The 21,170-nt window shown below is 34.9% G+C and overlaps 2 protein-coding genes across 2 annotated transcripts; one reads left to right on the top strand and one right to left on the bottom strand.

Moving 5' to 3' along the window:
• The first annotated feature begins 252 nt into the window (after nucleotides 1-252).
• Nucleotides 253-4,033, top strand: LOC145640134 (uncharacterized). The gene is made up of 2 exons (XM_081691444.1): nucleotides 253-523; nucleotides 1,072-4,033. Exon 2 carries the CDS (start codon nucleotides 1,162-1,164, stop codon nucleotides 3,475-3,477), a length of 2,316 nt encoding a protein of 771 aa, XP_081547570.1. The 5' UTR covers nucleotides 253-523; nucleotides 1,072-1,161; the 3' UTR covers nucleotides 3,478-4,033.
• Nucleotides 4,034-10,589: 6,556 nt separating this feature from the next.
• On the bottom strand, nucleotides 10,590-16,244 carry LOC145640139 (F-box only protein 6-like). The gene is made up of 2 exons (XM_081691449.1): nucleotides 15,817-16,244; nucleotides 10,590-12,105 (listed from the first exon to the last, which is right to left on the bottom strand). The coding sequence occupies exons 1-2, from the start codon at nucleotides 15,954-15,956 to the stop codon at nucleotides 10,857-10,859; spliced, it is 1,389 nt and encodes a 462-aa protein (XP_081547575.1). The 5' UTR covers nucleotides 15,957-16,244; the 3' UTR covers nucleotides 10,590-10,856.
• Between the last annotated feature and the right edge of the window lie 4,926 nt (nucleotides 16,245-21,170).

Consider the following 21,170-nt stretch of genomic DNA (forward strand, 5'->3'; position numbering starts at 1 on the left):
GGGAAAAGAGCTATAGGAAAATAGCAAAATACGTCCACTGTCATGTGCGACATCGAGTAGTTCAATTTGTTTGCACAAGAGACTTTAGGGCATGATAAACCAAAACACAACCTTATCACAGATAAACCCAACAGTCACCTGAGTCGAGTTAAAATTTAACCATAGTTAAAGTCTCAACCAATTAGAAAAAAAAAGCATTTAGTTTTAATTCATGATGGATTCAAAGAGGCACAAAAATCTTCCAAAAGACAAGCAAAACCCATACCCTCCACATTTTTCTAAGACCTTTTTATTTTTCATTGAATTTTTTTTGAAACTTTCATATTTTTCTTTTGAGATAAAATTAGATTAGAAAAATTACCCCTTAAAAATTGGGAAATTTTTGTAATTGAGAAAGAAAATAGCGGCAAACATTGAAAAACCTTAAACCAACGTTAATGGTGGTCCTTCATATTCATGTTCATGGTGTATTTTGATTCAAATATACTTGTTTACGAAGTATAGTTTACTTGTTTTTCGCCAGGTATTTCTTCAATTCAGTTGCTTTTACTTTCAATTTCTCTCCTAATTTTACGAACATACTGATTAAGCGTTGATTCTAGGGTTTTGATTTTAGTTTGAAAAATGTTAGGGTTTTTTGCGGGTTAGTTTTGTTCGTTTCAGTTAGTTGAAACTGTAATTTGGATCAATTTGATTCCATTTTACTAATAAATTACTATTCATTTTTTTGTTGCTGAATTTGATATTTTGCTGGGTTTTGGAATTTGAACATGGGTTTTATATTGTTGAATTCAGTATGCAATTTTTGTTTGATATTTTGCATTTTGGTAAATAGAATGAATTTTGATGGTTATTTTGTAATGTTTGTTAGTATGCTGAATAATAATGTTTGATTGCAGAGGGTATACTAATCCTTCATTTGCAATTCATAAAAGAGGGAATTTGATTGTTGTTGGACATTGTTTTGGAGATTGTTCTTAATTTTGATTTGGTGTTTTATAGAAATTACTTAGTCCCTTCAGTTTGTTTGTGTATTTGGAGATTTGATTCAAATTTGTTGTTATGCTTAAGGGTTATGCTGTTTAATTGAGATTCGGAAGATTTGGATGATACTTTTGCATATTCATTGAGTGTACATTGATAAGGGTGAAAAGAATTGGCATGGAGTGCAATAAAGATGATGCAATCAAGGCAAGGGAGATTGCGGAGAGGAAGTTTGATGCCAAGGACTTACCGGGGGCCAAGAAATTTGCGCTCAAGGCACAGAATTTGTATCCTGGTCTTGAGGGGATTTCGCAGATGTTGGCAACTCTTGATGTGTATGCCGCTGCAGAAGATCCAGTGCTAGGGGAGGCAGATTTTTATGGTGTGCTTGGTGTGACCCCTAAATCAGACGATGATACGATAAGGAAGCAATATAGAAAGCTTGCTCTTATGCTCCATCCTGACAAAAACAAGTCTATTGGAGCAGAAGGGGCTTTTAAGCTTATTTCAGAAGCCTGGAGCTTGTTATCTGACAGAAACAGGAGAGCTGCCTATGATTCAAGAAGGAACATTAGGGGTTTTTCGCAGAAGACTAAACCTCCTTCTCAGAGTTCATCTGTGCCGCCTGGTGCTAATGGTTTTTACAACTTTGCTAAAGCTACCATGTCTAATCCCAAAGTTAATAAAAATGCCTCCCCATCAAATGGCTCTTCTGTTCCTGGTTCATCTAAGAAGGCAAATCAGAATTCTTTCTGGACTGTTTGCCATAGATGTAAGATGCAGTATGAATACCTTAGATGTTATCTTAATCACAATTTGCGCTGCCCTAATTGCCGCAAGCCATTTTTCGCCATAGAGACACCCCCACCTGTTTCAAATGGTTCTGAATCGTCAAAACCACGGGAAGATTTCCAACACTGGCAAAACTCTCAGCAGGAAGCGAGAAACAAAAGTAGTCATAATGCTGGGCACAACACAGATAACTCACAGTGGACTCCATTCTCAGGAGCAGCTGGTGTTTCATCTGTTTCTCAAGCTGCAAATGTGGTTCAACAGACATATGAGAAGGTTAAAAGAGTGCGTGAGGAAGCACAAGCTGCCAGAAAACGAGAAAAGGCTAAAAGGAAAAACGATGCTTCTGGAGAAATGATCGGTTCCTCTAGCGAGAAAAAGAAAAGAGTGAGTGATGATAGCAATATGAACAATGATCATATGGGCCTTGGAGGTGCTGGAGTTGGCATATCAAGCACAATCCCACCTCCCAGGCACAGTGGTACTAGGTGGTCTGGGTCAGTTTATGCAAATAGAATCGGTGAACTCAACCGTACTAGGGAGCTATCCCAGAGCGAATTGCGTAGCATATTGATGCATAAGGCTAGGAAAGAAATTCTTACAAAAATAGCTGAATGGAATTCTGCTAGTATGTTAAACAATGCTGCTCAAAAGGAGATAGCAACTAAGAAATCTCATGACAAGGACAATAGGCAGGAAAATGTGGTGATAAATGGCAACTTGGGAATGAAGTCTAGTAAAGCAGCAGACTCTGGCTTAGTTTCTGAGGATAATTCCCTGTTAAGTGTGACTCAAGATCGGTTATCAATTCCTGTTCCTGATCCAGAATTCTATGATTTTGACAAGGATAGGACTGAAAGGGCCTTTGGAGAGAATCAAGTATGGGCTGTATATGACAATGATGATGGCATGCCCAGATTTTATGCTATGGTTCAAAGTGTAATATCTCGGGATCCATTTAGGATACGGATCAGTTGGTTAAACTCAACCACAAATACAGAACTTGGTCCTTTAAATTGGGTTGGTTCAGGTTTCTCAAAAACATGTGGAGACTTCCGAGTAGGCCGGCATGAGAAAAATGATGGTCTGAATTGTTTTTCACATAAAGTTAGATGGACAAAAGGTTCACGTGGAGCTATTCGTATCTTTCCAAGGAAGGGAGATGTGTGGGCACTGTATAGGAATTGGTCTCCAGACTGGAATGAACTCACTGATGATGAGGTTATACACAAGTATGACATGGTGGAAGTACTAGAAGATTATGATGAGGAGCTTGGAGTTGTTGTAATACCACTTGTCAAAGTTGCTGGCTTCAAGGCTGTTTTTCATCATCACTTGGACTCAAAACAAGTGAGGAGGATCCCTAAGGAGGAGATCTTTCGGTTTTCTTATCAGCTTCCTTCTCACTTGCTTTCAGGTCATGAATCTCCTAATGCTCCAAAGGGTTGCCGGGAGTTGGACCCGGCAGCTCTTCCACCTGAATTTCTTCAAGTGATAGCTGATGCAAAGGATATAGATATAGTGGAAAATCAGGCGACTGAGAGGGTGGACATTGTAGATGATGATGATGAAAAACCACGTGATAGAGGCATACGAAATACTGCAGAAACAAAGGATCATCTTCCGCCAATAGGAAAGCGCAAAAGGAAGCCAGCAGCCCAGCACTGTAAAAGATTTCGTAGTTACTCAACTGAAGTATGACAGTGCAGAACATTCAAGACGATTCAATTTCTTGACTTTCCTGTGGAAAGCGATCTGAATTTGAAGTTATTCCAGAAAATTTGTTCAGGACCTATCAATAATACAATCTTGTTGAGCCTTGGTCATCATGCTAAATATTGCACCCCTGTACTTTCAGGCTTTCAGCAAGCGAGTGAAAAACCGCTACTTGGTTGCAATTTGAAACAGAAACAATGAGGACTGATGTATATTCACAGGTTTCAGCCCAATGACAGACAGCTTGGCTCATTTGTCGAGTTTATTTGGCAACAAGCGAGTTGGGGGCTCCTCGAGTTCATGTAATATACGCTACAAGGCCTTTAAATATACAAGTCACACCTCAATTAGGCTTAGCCACAGTTGTTCTCACTACAATTGTTGTAGCTTAGGATTTTTTTTTTTTTTTTAGACACTAGTCTGTTTTCTTAGTTTATACTGAAGTGGTTTTATAAAGATCATCTGCTGAAGCAAAACAAACTTTACATTGTGATCTCAAGTCTACCCTTGGTTCTTATTCATAAACACTTGGGCGCGGTTATGATCACTGTCTCACTGATGCTTATGCTTCTACAATAATTTTCGACATGAATATAATTTAGTTTTCAAACCTAAAAAATTAAATTATAAATATACTTCCTAATTCAAATGATCTTGGCTTAAGTTGTTCTTTTTTTTTTTTTTTTTTTTTTTTTTTTTTTATGGGAATTTTGGCTTAAGTTTGTTAATGACAACATTGTGAAAGCAGGCAAAATAAAATAAAAAACAGAGTTGCTTAACTACTTTTTGCGGGAAACTCTTAATGTACGTTCACAACTTCACACACCATTTAAAACCGCCCAAAAGCCCAACTGTTTATGATAAGTTGCTAAGTAAAGTGGGTTACCTACTCCTTTGGGTATGCTCAGCTGTATGCATTATATTTCATATGCACTCTCTTAACTTCTAACGACCAATTTGATAATTGTTGTAATGACAATAAATTACACCTAGTATGGAACAATTTTGCGAAATTTGAATAGTCATTATCAGATCCTATCGAATATTGTTGTTCTTTTTAATATGGGCTATAGAATTATAGATATAACCAAGACGGTGAATTAAATATGTCTCATCAATTTGTCACATAATTTTACAAGAATTCGATATTAAAAACTTGTTCTCTTCACTTAAAACAAGGACATCTGGTCTGATTTTAATAAAATCTGATCTAGTCTGATTTAAATTTTTATTATCTGTTCTGGTCTGATCTTATTTAATAATTTGACTAAATTTTGAATGCATTTTAATACTAATCTATAAACAAAATTATTATCAAAATTGATCTGGTTAGATTCGTCTCATTATGAACTTTTCAAATATGCAATTTTCATAATTTTTTTGTAATACGCAATTAACGATATTTAGCAATAAGTAACTGATAATTAAAAGTTCTGATCTGAATGATTCTGGTCTGGTCTGGTCTGATCTGATATGAATTTATTAAGAATAAGTAATAAGTACATGAAATAAGTTGAAGAGAACATGTCCTAACTTACGTCAGTGTATTTGTAGTTCTGTACCACATGTACGATTATTCCTTTGAGTTGATTCAAAGGTAAAGGGATGTCTAAGACTCAAAGGCATCATTCCAAGGACCTCTCATTGTTCTCAATAAGAGTTCTATTGCCGGTATACCTTGAATATCAAATTCAAGAGTCAAGACATTAAGAGAATGAAATTATTCCAATGATACCAAATACTTCCTCCAACCATCATAAAAGATGTTCTTTTCGTGAGTTTTTCATAAGATAATCATCGTCCAAATAAGAATTTTTAGACACGTAAAGTGAACACTTAATTTTATATCAAAACAATATTATAGATGTGCTCTATTCACTTGATTTTCACTTATCAACTTATTTTAGTTGTAATTTGTACTCGGATAATCCTTTATTTTTTCTGAACTGAACTTATCTAAGCTCGATTGACTTCTTATTACACCTGAAATAAGTGAAAAATGAAAATAAGATAAACATAACATACCCTAACCGTAATTTATAATAGCTAATCGTTTTTTGAATCAATATAATTTATAATTAAAATTAAGTAATAAAATAAATCAATCTAATAGAAGTAGACAAGTAGAGTAGTACTCCCTCAGTACTTATTACAACGTTGAGGAAGTACTAATGAAGGTTTGATATGTATTTGCAAATACATATCAAACCTTAAAATATTAAAAAGTATTGTAAGCACATGGGGGTGAGAGAAAGGAGGAGAGAGATTGGCAAGTGGGACCAATTTTTAAATGTACCACTAAAAGCTTATATAATATCATTGAATGTGTAGTGATATTATTTATATCAATTGATCTTGTATGGACCCGGTCTACAATAAATTACCCAAAATTTGACACTTTCAAATAATATAATCACATTCTGGATGATATAATCACTCTTTTAGATGATATAATTATCTTTTTGTGAGTCATATTTTAATCTCATATTAAACCATTTAATGAGATTATATAATTATCTTTAGGATGATAAAATTTAAAAATCATCTTTTGAATGATGTAATTTACTATTTGATACTTTTTATAATGATAAATTCACTTTTTGAGTGATACATTTACATAATAGTTTCAGATGATATAATCACTTTTGTAATAATATAATCACATTTCGTATGATATAATCACATTCGTATGGTACACTAAAAGGTTGGGTCTACAATAAGTTATTGTAGACCGGGTCTATTCTAGTCTTTATATATTTCTATACGTAGCTGGTACCACTAAATGAATATACAGTAACATTGAATGAATATATAGTATCACTGAATGTTCAATGATACTATTTGATTATCTAGTGATACTATTAGTCACCTAGTGGTACACTTAAATCCAGCACGTGGGGGTGAGAGAAAAGGAGGAGAGAGATGGGTAAATTCCATGCGAAATGTCTCAAATGCCCCTTGATATGTATATACAAGTACCTATCAAACCTCCCTTTGGAAGACCTCTTACAACGTTAATGAGACACATGAAAACGTGGCATCCACGTAGACAAAATAGACCAATAATAACATGCCATGTCATAGCGTTGACGTTTAAGACTTAATCCAAAAGCTTTCTCTCTCTTCTCATAAATTAGCTCTAAACCCATCAACAACTTTCTTCAGATCGACAAAAAAGCCGCGTTGAAGAGAGAGAAAGTGTTAGACAGAGAATTTCATTGTTTTTCCGGAGTAAAGATAAAATCTGTCTTCTTTTTTCACATTTTTCGGACAATTCCCTGAAATTCTCCTGTTTTTCTTTTTTCAAACACCCAGTAATCATGGTATTTTTCTCTTTAATCCCTTTTTTTTATATGTAGTTTTTTTATATGTAGTTTGATTTCGCTTTTTATAATGTTGTAATTTGATTTTGTGTTTATTATGAATTTCTCTCCTTTTGGGTTTAACTGGTAAAGTTGTGATCTTGTTGTTGAATTTTCAAATTTTTTGATTTGTTTGACTGAATGTTAATCAGATTCATGCAATTATAATTTCCTGTAGATTCTTGAATATGGATCTTGTTTGATTAAATTTTGAAATTGGTTTGATTTTTTTTTTTTTGTTGATAAAGTGTGATAAAGATCCGTCATTTTCTGCATGCAGATGCAAATTGCAATGCATGAACTTGTTAGCTTGAATTCTAACAACAAACCCAAATCTTAATATTTGATTGTTAAATATAATAATGTATTTTTTTTTTTTTTAATGTGGCGTAATTGTTGGAATTTGTTGATTTGGTAAACCACTTGTGTTTGGTGTATTGATTAGATTGTAAATTTGTTCTTAGATTATTTGGAGGATGATTTAGTGGTTCTTTAAGGTTAATTGAATTGAAATGTGGGTAATTGGGGTTTGATATGCCTGATTTCTTTTGGTGGTAGAAGCAAAATTTTGAGAAAACCAAAGAAGAATGGTTATTGGTCTAGTGTATGAAAATGATAAATGATTGATATAATATATGGTTGTTGCTAGTTTTTTTTTTTTTTTTTTTTTTGTTGGTGATTGTGCATTTCTATGCATAGTTAGTTTATGGTGTATACAAAGTTCAATTCCATTCACTCATCAAGTTTTATGTGAAGTTGTAAAGTTATGATTGAAGATTTTTCATATGCTTTGTAATGAATGTGCATTGATTGAGATTAGCATAATGTATTTTATATTGGCTATTGAATTGGTTGTGGGATATATGTATGTATAGATTGTAGAACACCCTATGAGGATTTGGCATCTAAATGACCCTTTTGCTCATTGTGTGATGTGTGTCTTTTATGTAGACAACCTCAAGACGTGTTGCTGACAGGAAGAACGAAAAGTTCCAGAAGAACGTCACAAAGAGAGGCTTTGTTCCCGAGACTACTGTCAAGAAGGGCTCCGAATATCCTGTTGGGCCTATCTTGTTGGGTTTCTTTGTGTTCGTTGTCATTGGCTCATGTAAGCTTCTGTTTTGCTTTATTTCCTTTGTTTCTAATTGTTGGTTGTAGGAAGAAGTTTACCTTCATTTTTTACATTATATATTGTCTGGTATTACCACTGTCCTAGTGTTGTGACTATAGATTTGGGAATAGTTGAGGGCCTTGAGGATAATTGGGGTGTGATTTGCATTTAAGCTAAGAAAGATGGCTTTGATTTCTGCAATTGTGAATATGAGAGTTTCCTTGTAAACTGGCCTCATTAACAGTTGCACAACATATTTGGGGTGTGATTTGCATTTAAGCTAAGAAAGATGGTTTTGATATCTGCAATTGCGAATATGAGAGTTTCCTATAAACTGGCCTCATTAACAGATGCACAACAATACAACATATACGAAGTAAAACATGATTTGATTTCTTTGGTATTTTTGAAACTGCACTACCTGAAGTGTTGGACATCTTAGGATTTATAGCTGTAAACATTAAGGCTTATTACTTCATTTTCAGTTGGCAGCTTCAAGGTGTAGAAAGTCTAGAAACCCTTCCCCTGAGTCTTGACTAACTGTGAGTTTTGAGGGTTTGGTTTGAGTATGCTAGTTATGCATGAACAAGACTACGCATGTGGACAACGTATTTTTTTAATCTAATTTTTGCGGGTGATGTTCAACTGATTATTTTGTTACGTTCCTTTCTATATACTGTACGGGTTTTTATATTCATGTTAGCCGACCCCAAATCATTTTGGGACTAAGGCTTTTTTGTTGTTGGGGTGATGGAAACTGAGATCCATTTCTCCAAGTGGCTTCAAGATTTGCAGTATATTCCTTTTGAGGATTGACTCTTATCTTTTTGTTTGAATTAGAAAAGTCATATTCTGGTTGCATTTTCATCTTGATTCTTTATTCTCCATATGCATCCTTCTTTGGTCATATTACTTTCTTCATTTTTGTTCGCTGAGGACACACTTGACCTTTTGTACACATAATTTTTTGATAGTTTGAAGTTATAAAATCTGTGGATAATAAAATCCGCGTTACTTGAAACTATTTTTCAAGAGGAACTTGGGAGGAAAAACCTTACATCTTATCTGATTGTTAGAATCAACCCATCTTTTGAATTGTTGACGAAAGTTTACAAATTTGTCATGTGGTTGTGTAAGCTCTTTTACTAAAATTGTTTATTTCCTCCTTTTCAGCTCTCTTCCAGATTATCAGGACAGCAACAAGTGGAGGAATGGCTTAATTGCACAATGTGATGTTTAGCTCTTTCTCATATGTTTAGTCCACAGAAATAGTAGTAATCGAGATGAATGTACCAACTGTGTTGTTCGAATGCAAATTTTGAATAAATAATAAGATGCAGTGATGCACATTCTCTACTCGACTCGCTTGTTTAACATGTTCCCTTTACTTACTGCTATTGCTTTGATGTTACACTTACAGTCTGGGTCAGTTCCAAAAATAGACAGTGGCGCTTAAAACAGAATGTAAGATACAGAGTCCTGAAATCCTTAAGCGGAGTATAGGGAAATCATGTAATGCTGTTATTTCCGATATCAGTGTCTATAATATGTACATCCTTATGGAATGGTCGTCCAAAGTAGTTATTCGCTATTTCACTCCTTTCCCCCTTAAGTTGACAAGAGAGTTAAAGTTTGTTAGATTGTTACGTACGTGTAGTTCGCTACATAAAAATTTTGGCTGGGATGGGTCATCCTCAGCTATCAGAGAGAGTCATAACTCATAACAGATCCTTTCAGCATCACGAAGACTGGACATATAAAAGCAATACCTTTTTAATAGCAAAGACAATTGCTTAAGCAGTAGTTTTCAATGGATGAATGTTTACTTGTTTAGAAGGGAATCCCTCTAACCCTCCTGTCCTTGGACAGTTGGACGTTGCATATTGAAATTGGCAATGTTCATGTTTATAAAAAGTAATAAAGCGCAAAATATGTAGCAAATTGGCCATATAATTAGCTAAATTTCTAAGATGGTTAGACCTTCATTTGTCTTTCTTTTCAGATCCAAATTCCAAATAGGGTTGGAAATGGTCATTTGTCTTCAAACAATCTAAACTATTGCAATGTGTTGAATCTAGCACATTTTAAAGATAATCTTCCCTAGTCCCTGCAGTATCAACTATCAACCTAATTTTGCATATAAGAGATATGATACAAGGGCACCTTTGGAAATATTCCTTCCTCTTTCTTCTTATCGAAAATCCATTTGTAAATCTTTGGTAAAGTCTGTCGCTTAACTAAGTATGCTACATGCTCAATTACTCATGAGTCAGGAGACATTGGGTGACTGCAACCTGTGTGTGCTGGGGAACAGATGATATGAGCACCGTTCATTCTTTTTATGTTTACGGTGCTCTTCTCAACAAGTTTGAAGTGTATTAAGATCGATTTCGTGGCAATTACAGGTAGTTCAGATTGTGCAGGAAGATTGCACAAGGAAGATTGCCAATAGGAGGATTATGCATAGAATTGCGTCTTCAAATGACACGAATCAACAAAAATTCTATCGAGCTCAACACCTATGGCCAAAATCGCATTTCGCGTGCTGTCTCTCAAATGCTGTGATATGATGTTCAACCCACAACATTAGAGCAAAAACAAAACATTGCCAAAGATGACACAAATATTAAGTACTCCGTAGTATATCAATTTTACATGACACTGTCGGATGTTACGATTTGCAAGTTCTACAATACACTGCTCGGCAGGTTCTTAATTTTGTAGTACTCAAAATAAAAACAACAAACTTTCGTGTATTCAAACACTTGAGTAAAGGATAACTGCCATTGTATTCTTACAATCAAAGTATTCTTGCAGGGTACTGAAGCCTGAATGTTGCAGCATCTGAAAACATGGAAAGAACTTGGCAAGGAATAAAAGAATTAAAACAATTAAGGAACCGCGGTAAGGCAAGGGTTAAAAGCAGTTCCACAAGCAATCCATTGCCGTTTCCTCCCACGTGGAAGAACACAACCAGGAACCTTCAACCACTCCCGTTTCGCCACATCATAGGTGACAATCCGGTTCATCTGTCGTGACCGCAGTGACAGCATGAGCAAACTCTTGTTACCCAAGCAAGTCATCCGCACGTGCTTTCCGTAAAACTCTAAGCACCATACATTTGGCATTCTGTCAACCTCCTTCCACAAGAGCGTCATTTTCTGAAGCTCCCATACACACACACAAGTGGCGGCATTCTTAGTCAGCAATCCCACCAAGAAGATTCGGCCTCCACACTCCGCAAGGTTGTGGTCGGTCGAGTTTGGTGGGGTTGGGATGAGATGTTGCTTCCAAATCCCGCTCACCATGTCATAGGACACAATCCCATCAGGTTCCGACCTCATGAAGTAGATCGTGGCATCAACAGACACCGTATTTGATCTAAAATTCAGTGAAAGTGGGAGCTTGATTCCTGAGGGCAAATTTCCCGGGCGTGCCCAAGTGTTCTTTAGAGAGTCATAGATTTCATACTCCCCATCACGACCGAACCATAGTATCTTGTAGCCACGTGTAGTTGAATTTCCATATTGAATCATACCAACAGCAACACGGGACCAGACCTTGACAGATCTTGGAGGGAGCTCTTTCCAAACCTGGGTCAGAGGGTTACATACGTAAAACAACCGATGACCTATATCAAGGAAGCAGACAAGACCCCCTACAGAAGCAACTGGCAACAGGATAACCTTTGGAGGAAGTGGAGGGATGGTAGGATGGCGCCATTTCTTTGCAGAAGGATCATAAATAGCCCCTGTGTTCACATTTTCATGAGTTATGGTATAGAACCAAGGTTGTGATTGAGACACTTGGGCACAGTGTTCTGTAAAGCTCCTCGAGGTAAGCATGCCATTCCATTTCCGACACACTGAACGGAAGCGGAAGAACGTAGCGATGGGAAGCCTAGCAACGACTGCCTCCAAAAGGTCCTCAGGAAATTCCTTCCAGATCTCCTGACTCATGTTTTCACATGAGTTTGAGGATCCAGAATGCTTTCCACGATTTCGTTCTTTCCGAGATCTCTTGGTGGGAGGTGGCTTATAATGATCAACCATTTTTAAAATCCCAGGTTTTTCAGCTGGCATGATGACACTATTGCAGTTTTCTTCCACGAGATTGTCATCAAGATTGAGGAAACAGCAACTGTAAAAACAGCAGAAATAAATCAAATAATTATAAGCAAATATGCCTTTTCAGCATGTAAAACAATAAACAATATCTTCAAATCATCATGAGGATCAGTATAAATAGTTTAAGGTCTGCAAATACAGCAAGGATTTTTAACATTAGATACAAGGAAACTGTTTTCACTCCCAAATTTTCATAACATTCCCATCCTCTCACATAACAAGATTAAGAGAGGGAGTGCAGCAGCTAATATGTGGAATACAAATATCAACGAAGGACCCCTGTGATTGACTTAGGAGTGATTGTTCTCTGTAGACTGAGCAATACAGCATGTAAATGGCATTGTCCTTAAATCAAGGATATCCAAATAAATAAAACATTTTATGTATAGGTTCAAGTCAAGAGTGTAAATGCAACCATATTTTAAAATCCAATTAGGTCATTGTCCCATCACAGTTAAAGAATGAAAAAGTTAAAAGCGAGACCTACTCAGTCCCAGTAATGACAGAAAGCAGGGATGGCACTTGATTACCCCAATAGTCTAGTCGTATATAAAGCCAACTCCATTCCAAGTACAACTAAATCACAGATCAACGACAGAGATCACTAACAGAGTAACAGGTATTGATGTTTAATCCTTCTAAAGCTTGATAAATAGCATCTTCATATAACATAGTAATTAGAAATTGTATATTCATCCACCTGATGCTTCAAAAGCTTTGAACCACAAAGATAAATGTAGCAAGATGAATAGTGTTTGGATGATAAATCCAGAAGAAAAAGGGAGGGACAGTGAGGGATTTATCTTCCCTAACTTCAATATGGAAAGGGAAAACAAAAGGTAATACTGTTTTGAAGGTCGGCCACATTGTCTATATAGAGTTAGCTTCAATGCTTTGAAATACAATTAATTCTAGCAAAGATTTATACAAAATTACTTCCAATTTTACTTCTATAACACCAGCAGTAGGCCTCAGCTCAACCTTCATCTATAGCACAATACAAGTCACGATGTTCAACACTGAATGAATGAACAGTAAGCAATTTAGGCCATTACTTTGGTGAAGTAGAGGCAACTCATAGTAGAAACCAACTTGTCATTCTAATTTTTTAAAATCAAAAACAGACTTCATACCTCAAAATCTCTAACCCTAAATCTTAAACCACACTGCTCTGCCCCCCCCCCCACTCCAATTAGAAGGAATAACAGTCTAAACACCCCTTCAAACTGACAATTTTCATGAGGTAACACTCCAAACATGCCTTAACATTTTTTTCTAGAAAGAAAAAAAAAAGGGTTCACAGTCAATGAGGTAAGAGAGATGAGCAAACTATTAAGCCAAAAAAGATTTGGATGAATTTTGTATTTCTCTTTATCTAATTCAATGACTAAATAAATAAATAATAACTAAACAACATCTTTCTGAATGAAACAACTGCCATATCACTCCCATAGGTATGATGGCAGGACAATCAGAATAGAAAGCTCCTCAACCATAGCCATAAACATCTCTGCCTTTTCTTCTCCTGTTCACTCCGGTCCCCTTCCTCTATAAATAACCCTAGTAACACCAATCTCAAAGGCCATCCGACACCCAGCACTTCAGTGGTTTGCGACTTCCCGGAAACTACTACTATATTTAAGTTGTTTATCTCTCAAGTTTTTCATAGCCCCATTGGGGCTTTGACACTATGTATACATTTAGAGACCTTATATTACACTGCCATCCACCGTCATCAACATCTGATACTCATTTATCCTTTTAGTAACTCCTTAAGGTCAACCTCATATCAACTCAACCTAACATTAGAAAACGGTTTCTGAGGTAGAGAGTTGGCCTTGGAACAATATAAGAAAATCATGTACTTAGTGAAAGACCAATCCACATCCTTCCCAATTTTCCATATCCTGCTTCAGCAACAGCCAAGTGCAATTGAGCTGCTTACAAATGGTTTGATGTTTCTTTCTAAAGTGAATTCATGCTCAAGTACGATCCAACAATAGCACATTGTAACTTTGACAAACGCCTCGAATTAATTTTCATCATATCACGCAGATACAGCTACGTGACTTATGCTATAATCTTTACCCCCCCAAAAAAAAAAAAAAAAAAAAAGACAAAAAAGAAGCAATATATGATCTACAAGTCTTTACTCCAAAGCCTAATTAACCTTAACGGCATAAAATCATGTAGTAAATTATCCATAATACTACCTCCGGTCCAAATTACTCGCAACTTTGGAATATTTTATACCTCACAAATAATATCCCAAAGTTGCGAGTAATTTGGACCCGAGGTAGTATCACACACATACACCTTATAATATATGAAATAATCTAGCAATTAAAAGAAAAATATCATTTAAGATAGCTCTGCATTTCGCTACATAAGTACAGAGTGTAATTCATTGAAGCTTCACTTTAGTGATTAGTGTAGTCATTTAATCATTATTCCTCACTGTATCTATGATTCTATGCTTACTGTGTATATCATCATTCATTTTGAAATTTGGTAATAAGATGACACATAAAACATAGTACATTTTAAGGTTGCAGCCTGAGGTGAGCATTACTACTTTAAATGGGAAAACAAAATTTAGGCGTATGTTTAAAAGAGAAATAATACTTCATTTCAGAGACAGCAAGATCTCATAATCACATTCTCACCTTGACATGCATAAAATCTCAAGGAAAAAGAAAACTAATAAAGATGTGTTCAATTAGGGATAACATCCTTTCTTGAGGAATATAACATCATCATCATCCCCTCCTCTCCCTACCCTCCGCCCCCATCTCATCCCCCCACCCCCCTTGACAATTGATTTGGAGTAAGTCTCACCATGTTTGCGTGATAGGCTATCCTACATAGATAGTGCCCCCTCATACCATGATTTTCCAAAGGCTTCATTGCCTTTAATGGAAACTTTTTTCTAATGTAGAAGTAATTCCAATCATTACTTTGAATGGAAAACTTTATTCCTCATTCACTTCACCAAAAATGCCAATTAAACCCTAGAAGAGTAGAAGCATACCGTTACTTACCTAAAAGGCTAAAACAATATAATACCACCAACTATACAATAATATTCATACATATAAGCACCAAATCCGAGCTACCTCATTGAAAACCTTACAACCGTGTGTCAATACAATCTACCAAACCAGCCACTTTCCACCCAACAAATTAACACTAGGTTGTTGAGTGATTGAGTCCATCACTTAACTCGAAATCAGAGCAAGTTCGAAACAGGATCTAGAGTGTCTACAACTAAGCCAAGAGGTTATCTCCCAGCTTTCTACTCCCTACCAATCGTAGGTATTACACGACACGACATGACAGGCCTCGCCATGGTAAAAAGGGAATCATTATAATCACTGTTATTCATCATTAAGACCTCAATTCAAAGCTCAAACAAACACATGTACAAATTTCAATCACTTGCAATCAAAATTGCATATTAGCTAAATCCCAGAAAACTCACAGCTACCCCAATCAAAGGGTTTGAATAAATAGCTAAATTAATCACAATAACATGAAAAAAAATCAAATTAATCACAAACCCAAAAATCATAATCATTCACAAATGAAATCAGTAAATTACCCACAAAAAATTGAATAAAATGCAACAATAAAAACCCAAAAAGAAAAAACCATAAAAATCAAAAATAAAACAAACCCACAAACAAAAACAACCCAAAAATCTGGATCAGATGAGAAATTATACCTGGGAGAGGAAGAAGACGAATAAGAGTAAGAGTGAAGAAGAGGATGAGGATGAAACGATGTCGTATTATAGCCGTAAAGTTGAGAGAGTTCATGAAAGTGAGAAAGAAGCTGCCTAAGCATGGCAAGCTCTTGTTCCATAAAACCAAAACCTTGGAAATTAATTAATCTTCAATTTCCTCTGAAATTTCTGGGAAATCTTCCTTGTTCTTAAATCTCAAAGAAGAAGAAGGATTCTGGAGAAGAAGAAGATGAACAAACCAAAACCACTACTACCCTTCTTCTTCTTTTCCATTGTTTTTCTTTTCTTTAACTTTCTCTCACCTGTGATTTTTGTGGCTTTATTTATCTGCCTTTTTTTAATTTTTTGTTGTTGTTCTAATTATAATTACAGTATAATTATTGCTTTGTTTTTGTTGTTGTTAAGTAAAAATGTAATCTTTAGATTTTTTTTTGACAATAAAAAAAGTAATCTTTAGATTATTTGTAATGTAAGTACACTAGACTACCTACTCGTAATTTTTGCAACGTCAAATATATCAACCGTGCGATTTGCGATACCATTGCTTTGTATTGACCCGTACGCAAACCACCTTCCGGGGGGCTTTGTTTGTTGAATGAGTTTTAAGGAGAGTTGGTTACGGCCGATGGGCCGTTCGTCTTGAGTTTGTTTCGGGTTTTTATTATGTTTACGTAATGTGATACTTTGTTTTATGATTGGAAATTTTTAGGTTATTTTAATACGGAGTTATATAATTGGAATTCTTATTGGTGTTTAACTTTATATTTTTAGTATATATAAACCTTTTAAGTTGAGTAATTTATTCACGCGGGAATGAAATTGTTTAAGATGTGACTGAAAAAACTTATAAAAGTTAAGATGGAGTAATCTTTTAGCAATCGATGGAGGAAATTTTTGATGAAAATAAAATTAATGTTGGCTTTTGATTTTTCAAGTTGATAGAACCACCATTTATGTCAAAATAGGGTATGATGTTGAGTATTGAGTCCAGCAATATAGCTCAATTTATCGAATATGATTCAGTTTTCTCGAGTCTAGTTATAGCAAGATACCTCTAGTTTTGTTAATGATGCCACTATGTCAAACTTGATAAGCGTTGTTGATGATTACCAACATATTTACCAATCAAAATGTTATTGTAAAGCTTCATAGGGTCTTTTTGTCCAGGTGCAGGTAGTCCGCATCTTCACAAACATGTCTATTTCACCGAGCCTCTCTCCGAGACAGTGCCCAGATCGTTACGCCTTTCGTGCGGGTCGGAACTTATCCGACAAGGAATTTCGCTACCTTAGGACCGTTATAGTTACGGCCGCCGTTCACCGGGGCTTCTTGTGTATTTTGTGTGTAGTCAGCCACATGTGACTGCTTATAAAAGAACAAAATAAGCTTTGTAACACTGATCGAATAATCCCTGAAACACTAATTGAATAATCCTTGACGGCAAAAATTACCAAAAGTAGGATCCACATCCTTGTTATCTCACGAAAAAACAATTATGCCCTCGAAACCATGAGATGTAAAATAAAAATTAAAAAAGGATTTATAGAAATAATAAAAGGTGTGGGCTTTCTGTATTGGATTCCTTCTTGAAAAGTGATGGGGTTGGAATTTTGGTTGCATAAATTCACAAGCTACATATTCTTCGGACCGCGTTAACATCATGCACCTTTGAATATTTTTCCTTACAAACAAAAATAATTTCATAATTTTGCACCCAAAGTTTCTTAAATTAATTACTTATTTTTGATGGATTTTTGTGCCGTATTTATTCTTTAGGCCCACCACAAATTTGCCTTTACATCATGATTTTCTTATATTAAAGGAAGTATCTACTAAATTTCTTCGAACTTTTCATGTTTTGTCCATTATTATTAGTTCTCTTTGAACGTAATTTTGGTTTTTACCTTAGTTTTGTATATGTCTTTCCATTAACAAAGTAAGGTCCAATCCAAGTGCTTTATGATGGGTTTTTTTCTTTCAAAAAAGTTATTAAAGCTTCGTTAGTCATCATCAAGTCTTGTCAATGACATAGTACTTCTCATAGAGTTAATCAACTCTAATTACAAAAGTTACATGTAGTAAGGCTCTATTATCACCAACTTAGGGCATGTTTTGATTTATTAAACTGAGTTGAACCGAACTTATTAAAGCTGAATTGAATTGAAAATAAGCGAAAGAGAACAGACCCTTAATTAATTAAGTTAAGTTATTACGCTTTTTTACTTGTATGAATGTATTTGAACCCTTGCCTAAACTATTTAGAAGTTGATAGAGCTTATGATAATTAATTTTAATTATGAATTGAACTTGAACAATCATAGTGAAACATAATACCTCCATGAAAATGTCGTCACGTGGCATCCTCCTTGTGTCATATTGACATCACTTGCTTGGTTATACGAGGACAAGGGTTGGTAAGAGAGGGAAGGGATGTCAACAAAGAAAAAAAGAGTAATAGATGTATATATTGTCACCTTCCATTATATTAACCAAAAGATTAAACTCTTTAAAATTTATATACTAATATAGTCTTATAATATACAGTAATTCCAACCTAAACTTCCACCAAAAAAGTGTACGAAAAATACCTAAATGAGAAAAATGAGCCAAAACCAAATGAATGAATGATGCCACAACCGCCACCCCTCTCCCTCGTCACATAATTTACATTGCGGTTAGTGATTGTTCCTTCAAGCCATCACCTTTATGCACAACATTATTCTAGTATATATGTTCCTTGTACGATTTGTGTATACATTATTAATTACCTCTTTCAATAAATTAATTTAATAAATTCTCTACCCTAAAATGTTAGGTGATTTGTAAGTTGGTTGCATTTTAAAAGTTTCAATATTTATATTCTAATAAAAGTAAGATTTATACATAATCTTTAATCCATCTCATCTATTATAATTTGTCTCACTTGTCTACTCATTACACTACATGTGTAATACTTATAAGTTATGAGATCTTTTAAAAGACACCCTTACTTACAACTTAATATCGTTTGAAAGGTTCGTCAAACAGATCAGGTTTACGTGTAAAAAAACAAATTAATAAAGGTTTAAATTATTAATTAACTTAAACCAACCAAACTTCTCTACGTACTTAAGTTTGACTTTTTATCTATTAATTTTGATTGAACTCACTGTAAACATAAATTTTAAATCTGCAAAATATAGATTCAAAATAAATGCAACAAAGTGTTAATTTTATTAACTTGATTATCCGATGTAGCACTTTTATATAAATTTTTTCGTGCCTACACTCATTAAAAGTATTAGAAAATTTAAAGTTAAAATAGTTATACAGTCTTGTTACATTTATTTCGATGTGTAACTATTTAAGTTTATAAAATACTACTCCGTACAATTACTATTGGAAATATATAGTTAATAAATCTATTATTGGAAATTATAATTGATCACATACAATGGGAAATAAGTACAAATGTGTTACATGTGAATAAAAGAAAAAAAAAATTAATGATTATTCTTGACAAAAGAAAGTCATGCTAATGATGATGGAAAATAGATAAGTGGAGGTAATAAAGATGGTGAGGTTATTATGTTAATGATTACAAGAAATTAATTGAGAAAACCCCAAAAAAAAAAAAAAAATGAAGTAGCAAGCTAGTATTATGTAAATGTAATGATAACATGAATGTTTTGGAGGAGAGAAAATTGGGTGGAGTGGGTAAGTATAATTGCTCATTATGATCATCATCATGATTGTTCCCCTTCTTTTACGTGTGCCTTGATTTATCTTTAGCTTCTTTATCAATCACAATCACTTTATTAGTTTACTAACCCCCAAATTATCACTGTTTTAGTCTTTTAAGTAATCTATAATATGAATATATGATGGTTAATACCAAAAGTTTCTGCTACAAATCACCCACAACTCCCGCCTCCCCTCAACTCTTTCTTTTTTTTTTACGTACCCTCTTCTCGACCTCTTTTTTTCCGAGCTCGAAAATTAGAGTTGGACACGGGATGAGCCGTAAGTCCGTAATATAATAGTGTGTCTTGTCGATCTTCAAGTGTAATCATGCCAGATGAGTTAAGAAAAGTGTTACCATGTAGAGAGTTTGTGTCAATTTATCATAAACAAAGATTCATGCACGACCTGACCCACATGTTATAAAGCAATTTAAAAAAAAATGTTGGCTCATCAAATTATGCTAGTGTCTTATCGATCTTCAAGTGAAATCATGCCAGATGAGTTAAGAAAAGTGTTACCATGTAGAGAGTTTGTGTCAATTTATCATAAACAAAGATTCATGCACGACCTGACCCACATGTTATAAAGCAATTAAAAAAAAATGTTGGCTCATCAAATTATGCTAGTGCGAAAGCTTGAAATTTATGTTCATTCTTAGCCCATGGCCCATTGTGTGCTTCTTATGTATGTTGTGTTCATGTGTTGAGCTTGCGCAAGACTCATGCTAGTTTTGGCTATTTTTAAACCGAGTGATCCATACCCAACTTTATCGAATTTTATTGAAAATTGCTTCAAGTTATGTATTGTGTTGTTTAATGATTTGTTGCAACTTACAACTAAAGATGACATTTGGTGGTAATGTGGTATGACTTCTAAGACTAAAAATTTTACATGTAAGATTTGGGTTGCAATTTTAAGTAAAACACGAAACACACAAAAATTGAAAACTGAGCCTTGCACGTCGAGATATTAGTGATAGAGTATAAAACATATTCCTGGGTCTCAACTATCAGCTTAAGCTTTTGGTTGAGTTGGTCCACTAACATGGTATCAGAGCCAGCGTGACACAAAGGTCACGGGTTCGAATCTCATCCGCCCCTCCTTCAAAGTGGAATTAATTCGCACCAGGTATAGGTGGGCCTGTGTTGCATCCACATAATTAGGGTGGATAATAATGGCCTGTTCTCAAGTTCCTTTGTTGAATTTTGGCATTGTACATCATTTAACTATTGGGCTAGGCCTAACCAGGCTCAAGCCGCACAAGCTTGGCTTGAAACATGACCCGCAAACATGTTAAGTTAAAAGACAAGGTAAAAACTCGCAACTGTCAAAATCTAAGAATCTCAAAATATAATGACGCTCCATAGTGCATCTCAAAATTTTAAACTCCGGTGTAAAGTCATAAAAATATAAAAATCTATGTACTTAAGGATATATGTATTACGAGTATTAAGGGAGAATGATCAATCATTCAATCCACATAGTATCACACATTCACACCTCTATTGTGATCTCATTAGTGAGAATGCAATTAAGTTTGGTCAAGATCCTATAGAAAAGTTAACGAAGATCAAAATTTGTAAGACAATTCAAGGATCTAACTGAAAAGA

This window comes from Chenopodium album, chromosome 1, assembly GCF_948465745.1.
Source record: "Chenopodium album chromosome 1, dcCheAlbu1.1, whole genome shotgun sequence".
Lineage (NCBI taxonomy): Eukaryota > Viridiplantae > Streptophyta > Magnoliopsida > Caryophyllales > Amaranthaceae > Chenopodium > Chenopodium album.